Raw genomic sequence first — 10890 nt, forward strand, 5'->3', positions numbered from 1 at the left:
GTTGTTATTGTTGTTGTTATTGTTGTTGTTATTGTTGTTGTTATTGTTGTTATTGTTGTTGTTGTTATTATTGTTGTTGTTATTGTTGTTGTTTTTATTGTTGTTGTTCTCTGTCTGTTTGTTTGTGTGTGTGTATTCATACCTGACCTAATCTGACCTAACCCAACATGACCTGACCTAACCTAACCTGACCTAAGCTGACCTGACCTGACCTAACCTAAGCTGACTAACCTAACATGACCTGACCTAACCTAACCTGACCTGACCTAACCTAACCTGACTAACCTAACATGACCTGATGTAACCTAACCTGACCTAACCTGACATGACCTGACCTAACCTAACCTGACCTAAGCTGACCTGACCTTACCTAACCTAACCTGACCTGACCTGATCTGACCCAGCCAAACTTGACCTGACTTAACCTTAACCTAGGCTAACATAACCTGACCTAACCTAACCTGACCTGACCTAACCTGACTTGACCTTGACCTGTGTAGAAGATAATCACCCCTCACCCCCCAATCCTGAACTACTGCAAGACATAATTAACCCTGAGAGTAATTTAATTAACGACCCACTAATGAGGTGAAAGTCTAATCACTATAACCTAATTAGTGAGTGAGGGAAGTAATTAGCGTGGTATATAACGAGCCAAATCACCTTGTTTCATGCCATGCTTGTTACTGGGAGGCGGGGTGTGGGGGGGTTGTTTGGTCTCAACTAGGTTCTCAGAGATCCAATCATCTTCCTCGTTGGGGTAATTATCGATCTATTATCTATCTATTTATCTATCTATCTATCTATCAATCTTTGTTTCTACCACACACACACACACACACACACACGCACACACACACAACAATATCATCAATAACACACAATAATATCATTATTGTCACACACACACACACACACACACACACACACTTTCCCCCCCAAAAAAAATTATTATGTACATTGGATCATTTTACTGAGTCAATAAAAGGTCTGCTTCGCCTGTCTGTCTGTCTGTCTGTCTGTCTGTCTCTGTCAACACAAGGTCTGATGCGTCTGTCTGTCTGTCTGTCTGTCAACACAAGTTCTGGCCCACGTCTCCACTACACTGTCAATGTTGGCTCACGTTAACTACCTGATCACGTATTGAGTCTCTCTCCGTGAGTATGTATCTATGTCTCTGTCTGTCTGTTTATATGTATGTCTGTCTATTTCTATCACTCTCTCTGTCAATATACATATCTGTCTACTTCTCTCTCTCTGTTTGTCTGTCTGTCTGTCTGTCTGTCTGTCTGTCTCTCTCAGATTTGTGGCTATTCGTCACTATTTCGTCACATATCGTCACGTTTCGTCACTTATTGTCAGTATTTCGTCACTTAACGTTACTGTTTCGTCACATATCGTCACGTTTCGTCACTTATTGTCAGTATTTCGTCACTTATCGTCACTGTTTCGTCACATATCGTCACGTTTCGTCATTTATTGTCACTATTTCATCACTTTTCGTTTATTTCGTCAAATATCGTAACGTTTCGTCACTTATTGTCAGTATTTCGTCACTTATCGTTACTGTTTCGTCACATATCGTCACGTTTCGTCACTTATTGTCAGTATCTCGTCACTTTTCGTCACCTATCGTCACTGTTTCGTCACATATCGTCACGTTTCGTCACTTATTGTCACTATTTCATCACTTTTCGTTTATTTCGTCACATATCGTCACGTTTCGTCACTTATTGTCAGTATTTCGTCACTTATCGTTACTGTTTCGTCACATATCGTCACGTTTCGTCACTTATTGTCAGTATCTCGTCACTTTTCGTCACCTATCGTCACTGTTTCGTCACATATCGTCACGTTTCGTCACTTATTGTCAGTATCTCGTCACTTTTCGTCACCTATCGTCACTGTTTCGTCACATATCGTCACGTTTCGTCACTTTTCGTTATTTCGTCACTTATCGTCATTATTTCGTCAGTTATCGTAACTAATAGTGTAGTAACAACTTCAGGATAATTTTGATCATCACTACATATAACACCATCCATCATCACTACATAAAACACCATCCATCATCACTACATATAACACCATCCATCATCACTACATATAACACCATCCATCATCAGTACATATAAAACCATCCATCATCACTACATATAACATCATCCATCATCAGTACATATAACACCATCCATCATCACTACATATAACACCATCCATCATCACTACATATAACACCATCCATCATCACTACATATAACACCATCCATCATCACTACATATAACACCATCCATCATCACTACATATAACACCATCCATCATCACCACATATAACATCCATCATCACTACATATAACACTACCCATCATCACTACATATAACATCATCCATCATCACTACATATAACACCATCCATCATCACCACATATAACACCATCCATCATCACTACATATAACACCATCCATCATGACTATATATAACAACATCCATCATCACTACGTTTAACATCATCTATCATCACTACATATAACACCATCCATCATCACCACATATAACACCATCCATCATCACTACATATAACACCATCCATCATCACCACATATAACACCACCCACCATCACTACATATAACACCACCCACCATCACTACATATAACATCATCTATCATCACTACATATAACACCATCCATCATCACTACATATAACACCATCCATCATCACTACATATAACACCAACCATCATCACTACATATAATCACTACATATAACACCATCCATCATCAATACCATCATCACTACATATAACACCATCCATCATCACTACATATAACACCATCCATCACCACTACATATAACACCACCCATCATCTCTCCATATAACACCACCCATCATCACTACATATAACACCATCCATCATCACTACATATAACACCATCCATCATCACTACATATAACACCATCCATCATCACTACATATAACACCAATCCTCATCACTACATATAACACCATCCATCATCACTACATATAACACCACCCATCATCACTACATATAACGCCATCCATCATCACTACATATAACACCATCCATCATCACTACATATAACACCATCCATCATCACTACGTATAACACCAATCCTCATCACTACATTCACCAATCATCATCACTACATATAACACCAATCATCATCACTACATATAACACATCACCCATCATCACTAACATCATAACACCACCCATCATCACTACATATAACACCATATCATCACTACATATCATCACCATCCATCATCACTACATATAACACCATCCATCATCACTACATATAACTCATCACTACATATAACACCATCCATCATCACTACATATAACACCATCAATCATCACTACACATAACACCATCCATCATCACTACATATAACACCAATCATCACTACACATAACACCATCCATCATCACTACATACACCAATCATCACTACATATAACACCACCCATCATCACTACATATAACACCACCCATCATCACTACATATAACACCACCCATCATCACTACATACACCAATCATCATCACTACATATAACACCATCCATCATCACTATCATATAACACCAATCATCATCACTACATACACCAATCATCATCACTACATACACCAATCATCATCACTACATACACCAATCATCATCACTACATATAACACCATCCATCATCACTACATATAACACCATCCATCATCACTACATATAACACCAATCATCATCACTACATATATCATCACTACATCACCATCATCACACTACATATCATCATCACTACATATAACACCATCCATCATCACTACATATAATCACCACTCCACCATCCATCATCACTACATATAACACCAATCATCATCACTACATATAACACCAATCCATCATCACTACATATAACACATCATCATCTACATCATATCATCACTACATATAACACCAATCATCATCACTACATATAACACCATCATCATCACTACATATAACACCAATCATCATCACTACATACACCATCCATCATCACTACATACTAACACCATCCATCATCACTACATATAACACCATCCATCATCACTACATATAACACCAATCATCATCACTACATATAACACCAATCATCATCACTACAATTAACACCAATCATCATCACTACATACACCATCCATCATCACTACATATAACACCAATCATCATCACTACATATAACACCAATCATCATCACTACATATAACACCATCCATCATCACTACATATAACACCATCCATCATCACTACATATAACATCATCCATCATCACTACATATAACACCACCCATCATCACTACATATAACACCATCCATCATCACTACATATAACACCATCCATCATCACTTCATATAACACCAATCATCATCACTACATATAACACCATCCATCATCACTACATATAACACCAATCATCATCACTACATATAACACCAATCATCATCACTACATATAACACCATCCATCATCAATACATAAAACACCAATCATCATCACTACATATAACACCAATCATCATCACTACATATAACACCATCCATCATCACTACATATAACACCAACCATCATCACTACATATAACACCAATCATCATCACTACATATAACACCATCCACCATCACTACATATAACACCATCCATCATCACTACATATAACACCATCCATCATCACTACATATAACACCATCCATCATCACTACATATAACACCATCCATCATCACTACATATAACACCAATCATCATCACTACATATAACACCATCCACCATCACTACATATAACACCATCCACCATCACTACCTATAACACCAATCATCATCACTACATACACCATCCATCATCACTACATATAACACCATCCATCATCACCACAGACATACTTCTTTGTTTTATATAGATTAGATGGGTCAAATTTACTTCTCTGACTCCCATAAGTATTTAGATTTTTAGACTCAAGATGAGTTATTAAATGCTGTTAAAAAAGGAAAATCTACAGCACCAGGTGAAGCCTGTGTGACTTAGGAAATTTGGAACTGCTTAGTTAGTATGGAAAATAGTCCATTATTAGATTTATTCAACATGAGCTATACAGAGGGTAGATTACCAACAGAATGGAAGAAAGTGATAGTTATCCCTGTCCCTAAGGCAACTGGTGGATACAGGCCAGTGTCTTTAACATTTTGTTTTTGCAAGATAATGGAGAGAATATTATTACATAGGCTTGTATATATTGTGGGGGAAAATCTATCTTGTAATTTATTTGGTTTTTTGGAAGGGAAATGTACTTCAGACTGTGTTATAAAATGTTTATCAAATGATGCAGACAGATGTAGAGTTTTGTGGATTTACAAGGAGCATTTGATAAAGCTCACAGTGAAGTAGTTATGAATGAACTGGCTGCTCTAGGGGTATCAGGGGAGTTGTTACACTGGATAGGTGACTACTTGCATGGAAGGAGAGCCTGTGTATGGTATCAGGGATGTTTGTCTGAGGAAAGAGCACTTGAACTAGGGGGAGTATTGAGCCTAATGTTATTTAATGTGTTAATGAACAAGATAGCCTGACACAAATATCCCACAGGAGTTGTAACCATCATTTATGCAGATGACATCATATTTCAAGGAAACTCTGTCAAAAATTTGCAGATTGCATTAAATAATTTTAGTGTTCTTTCTCAAAAGATGGGCTTAGTTATCAATGAAGAAAAAACCAAGTGTGAATGTAAAGGAAGAGGAACTGAATCCGTTTTTCTAAATGGAAATTTTTTTGAGAAATTGTCAATGTATAAATATTTAGGAATATATATTGGCTTTACTAGTGAAAGTAAAGAGGCAGAAATACATCATGTCCTCATTCAATGTAGAGCAAGATTACAGCCCTTGAAGGCTCTAGCATGTTGTGGTAAAGGTGCTGGGGTACCCATACTGAGAATGATGTATATTTCTACCATCAGATCACTTATAGACTATGTCCTCTCTTGTACTGCTGAAGGAAGGCTACAGGAGCTTGAGATCATGCAAAATGATGCAATGAGAATAATTTTAGGGTGTCAAAAGGATGCAATGATTGAGATAATGAAAATGGAACTATGGTTACAGAGCATTTCACAGAGGGTCAATGAAATTAATACAGTTGCAGCAGTTCGATTAATGAGAGGGAACAGTGGGGGTAAATTTGCACAAGATATAAATGATGGTTTAAAAGGTAAACGGACCTTCTGTAGGCAAGGCAAGGGAGGATGCATGAATGGATTAGTAAATATTATTAAAAAATGTAATCTGGCAGACTGGTGTACAGCTGTTCAGAAGAGTTGTAAGAATCCACCCTGGGAAGAACGAGAAGTAGAGTTAGACATAGTGCCTCTCACAATGAAGAAATTATTACATGAACCAGGACAGTTAAGGGCTTTATATGGGAATTAGATTAGTAATTTGCCTAAAATAAACACATTGCATGTATATTGTGACGGTTCAGTTATGTCAAGTGGCAGGGCAGGGTGCGGGATCCTTATAAGACAGTACACAGAACAAAGGAATGATGACATCAAAATTGGACTTCGGTTGAGCAGTTTTATTTCATCAACACAAGCTGAGTTATATGCAATCTTAGTAGGGTTGGAAAATGTTGTAAATGTGTATAAAGATGCATATTTTTTTGTTGATAGTAGGGCAGCTTTGGATTCTTTGAACAGTGGGAGTCCAGTCTTTGAACACATTATTGGTTCATGTAGAAAATTAGTAAATACAATAAGGAAAAATGGCCATAATGTTCAATTTGTATGGGTCCCTTCACATGTGGGGATTGGTCTTAATGAAGCAGTAAATATAATAGCAAAACGAGCCACGGAAAAGGCCGAGATCGACATAATATGTACTAAAACCTTGAAACAATTAAGGAGCAAATTACGGAAAATACAATCAATAGAAGATAATTTCAAAAGGAATGAAATATACGAGAAAAGGGAAACAATGAAACATTACCATCATGTTCTCATGAACACAAAATTTACATATGGGAAAGATGGGAGTAGGTGGAAAGATTCAGTGTATATGAGGTTAAGATTAGGATATAAATATTATTGGGAACTTGGAGCTGAGAGAAGTGAACAGGATAAAGAATGTAGAGTTTGTAGAACACCCAGATCCCATACCCTGCCACATTATATACTGGAATGCCCATTGCTTAATGTATATAGAAATGCCCATATAAATAATGTCCCCATGCAAATAGAGTGGATGTATAAAAATAGGAAAATAGATGATATATTAAAGAAATATAGAAATTTTTCATCTAGAATATAACTATGTATGTATATAACTGATTATATGAAATATTAGGGATTTATGTGAGACCTGAGAGGGACATTCCTGGATTGGGGTGGGGATGACTTATGTCACTTCATCCCTTTGAGATGTACTAATGTTTTTTGTATCTCAATAAACGTATCAATCAATCTGTACCTAGACATGCAGACTAGATTTTTCTGATGGCTTGTGATGAGTTAGGAACGATTTAGACCTTCAATCCTATCATAAATAACTAGTTTTCTCAGTCACGTGATGTTTTAGCAACTTTAACCCTTATTTTGTAGAGTTTTGGTCCCAATTTATTTAAAAATATAATTAACATCGTGAATTTAAGCGTTTTCCTTACCCATTGATCTGCCATCTTATGAAAAAAAGTCCAAGGTTGTGCTGTTGAAGGTTTGAGTTAGGGGAATGTTGAAGTCAGGCGGACAAGGAATCGGATGCAAGGTTTACCTGTCGTTTGAGTTTTGTTTTTCGTTTCGTTCAGATACGCTGTGGGAAGGTGAGAGATAGTGTGTGCTTTATAGCTTGGGGCCTAAAATTTTTTCTTCAACTGATGATTTCTCGGAATTCTCGGAGGAGGTGTGGTAGTGATGGCCGGTCAGTGCGGCGCTTGGTCATGGCCTTCTTGGCGAGTTTTGTGACCTCTGGATGGTCCCCTGGGGCCTCCTTGATCAATTCCATCAGGACAAACCCGAAAGAATATGTATCTGAATTCTTGGTGGTCCTAAACCCACGGCAGACTTCAGGGGCCATCCAGGGGAAGTCCTCGTGTAGGCAATCAGCGCTGACTTTACAAGACTTACCGATCTCACAGGCCAGACCGAGGTCAATGAGGCTGACCTCTGGCCGGGATGAGGGCCCTTGGATCATTATGTTATCCTCCTTGATGTCATTGTGTGCTAGACCTTTCGTGTTCATCTCAAGGATTTTCTCACCAAGGAGGAGCCCCAGTTGTATAAGGTCATATTGGCAGATCAGGTTATCTTCAGAGAGAAGGTGGTTGAGTGTGAGCTTACCCCTGAAGGACTGGAGGATCGCTGGAGGTTTTGGACAGTACCCAAGTACCTTAGGAATCCCCCCAGCACCATCGAGGGCATACATCTTGGCAGCCTCATCCTTGAAGAATTTTTTGGCTGATGGTGACACTGCCTTTTTCAAAACAGCTACATCATTTCCCCACTTGACAAGGTAAGCAATTGCGTGCGCTCCCTCCCCAAGAATTTCCGCTCCGTCTTGTAGGAGGTCAGTCACGTCCTCAGGGAGAAGCTCACACACCCAATCTTGGAAGTTTTCTGTTTTTCGGCAAGCCATTTTTAATTATCTGTATCGACTCAGCCTTCTCCAGGACATCAAATTATTATTTGGGGGTTAGATGCGTTTTTGAGGCGCTGAAGTGATAGTTGTTGTGCAATGAAGTGAAGAGGTGCCTTATAGTATAGTGAAGAGGTGCCTCATAGTGTAGTGAAGATGTGTAGTGAAGATGTGCCTCATAGTGTAGTGAAGTAGTTGTAGTGAAGATGTGCCTGATAGTGTAGTGAAGTAGTTGTAGTGAAGATGTGCCTGATAGTGTAGTGAAGTAGTTGTAGTGAAGATGTGCCTGATAGTGTAGTGAAGTAGTTGTAGTGAAGATGTGCCTGATAGTGTAGTGAAGTAGTTGTAGTGAAGATGTGCCTGATAGTGTAGTGAAGTAGTTGTAGTGAAGATGTGCCTGATAGTGTAGTGAAGTAGTTGTAGTGAAGATGTGCCTGATAGTGTAGTGAAGTAGTTGTAGTGAAGATGTGCCTGATAGTGTAGTGAAGTAGTTGTAGTGAAGATGTGCCTGATAGTGTAGTGAAGTAGTTGTAGTGAAGATGTGCCTGATAGTGTAGTGAAGTAGTTGTAGTGAAGATGTGCTTGATAGTGTAGTGAAGTAGTTGTAGTGAAGATGTGCCTCATAGTGTAGTGAAGATGTGTCTAATAGTGTTTTTTTTTTTTACGGGGATTAGCCCACCCGGACACAGGTCACTGACCCACATCAGGGCCTGGGGGGCGAAAATGTAATAATAATAATAATAATAATAATAATAATAATAATAATAATAATAATAATAATAATAATAATAATAATAATAATAATAATAATAATAATAATAATAATAATAATAATAGTCATAATAATTCATAATAAATATAATTTATGATAAAACAAACAAAATAAAATAATAAAATAATGATGATAATAATACAGTAACTGTAATAATAATAATATTAATAATAAAGAACTATAAATACAAAAATGAATAAAAAAGATCAAAAGTGAGAAACAATATATGTATGTTGTATTGTCAAAGTAAGAGAAACAACTGAGACCCTGCAATTGTGTGAAAATGAAGCAGAAAGTCAGATCATCAACCTAGGACTTGGTCACATATGGCAGCAGGGTCTACCATTAGACAACACATTATGCTGCCAATATCTTCCCAGGCGGTAGTACCTCCCTGTTTGGTAACTGCCTACTACCTACTACCTGTAATGAAGTAGTTGTAGTGAAGATGTGCCTAATACACCTTTTCACATATCCGTCGAGACATTGTTTCATAAATATTTGACAAATTTCATAACCGAATGACACAACACATATCGAATGACAATCTAAAATAACTGTTGGTGGTCTGTCATTCTCCAATTGTTACATTCTCAAACTCTATGTAGACTGTCGGTTTATTGTTCACGGCTGTCAACTTCATAACTTACGTCAATTACTTCTGTCAGCATGAACCAACAGTTATTTTAGAGTGTCATTCGATATGTGTTCTGTCATTCGGTTATGGAACAATGTCTCGACGGATATGATGAAAAGGTGTATTTTCATTATTTCGTCACTATTTCATCTCTTATCGTCATTTATCGTGACATCGTACTATTTCGTCACTTATCGTACTATTTCGTCACTTATCGTCAGTATTTCGTCCTTTATCATCAAATATCGTCACTATTTCGTCACATATCATCAATAATCGTAACTAATCGTCACTATATCGTCACATATCATCAATTATCGTCACTAATCGTCACTTTTCGTCACTTATCAATTATCGTCACTATTTCGTCACCACTCGTCACTTTTTCGTCACTTAGGGATACTTTTAGAAACGTATGGAAAATATCTTATCTCTTTTTGAATGATGGTGTGTGTGTGTGTGTGTGTGATAGGCAGAAAAAGAGAGTGAGAGAGAGTTCTTCTTCTTCTTCTTCTTCTTCTTCTTCTTCTTCTTCTTCTTCTTCTTCTTCTTCTTCGCCTCCTCCTCCTCCTCCTTAACCCCTCCTCTCTTCCCCCTCCTCCTCCTCTTCCTATCTTCTCTGGTAACCCCTCCTCCGCCTCCTCGACAAATCCGTTTTCTCTAATAAATTAATTGAGAAACAAAGAAAACGTTTATTTATGGGTAACTACAGTATACACCCCTACAGTATACACCCCTACAGTATACACCCCTACAGTATACACCACTACAGTATACACCACTACAGTATACACCA

At 37.7% G+C, this 10890-nt stretch overlaps 1 protein-coding gene across 1 annotated transcript; it reads right to left on the reverse strand.

Annotated features, from left to right (window-relative positions):
* Positions 1-7920: 7920 nt before the first annotated feature.
* Positions 7921-8685, reverse strand: LOC121866859 (probable inactive receptor kinase At1g48480). The gene has a single exon (XM_042366594.1). It carries the CDS (start codon positions 8683-8685, stop codon positions 7921-7923), a length of 765 nt encoding a protein of 254 aa, XP_042222528.1.
* Positions 8686-10890: the final 2205 nt, after the last annotated feature.

This window comes from Homarus americanus, unplaced genomic scaffold (genome assembly GCF_018991925.1).
Source record: "Homarus americanus isolate GMGI-L3 unplaced genomic scaffold, GMGI_Hamer_2.0 scaffold52253, whole genome shotgun sequence".
In the NCBI taxonomy this organism is placed as follows: domain Eukaryota; kingdom Metazoa; phylum Arthropoda; class Malacostraca; order Decapoda; family Nephropidae; genus Homarus; species Homarus americanus.

What these genes read in the sequence shown, in the direction of transcription:
- LOC121866859 (XM_042366594.1), bottom strand. Translation starts at nt 8,685, where the DNA reads ATGGCTTGCCGAAAAACAGAAAACTTCCAAGATTGGGTGTGTGAGCTT.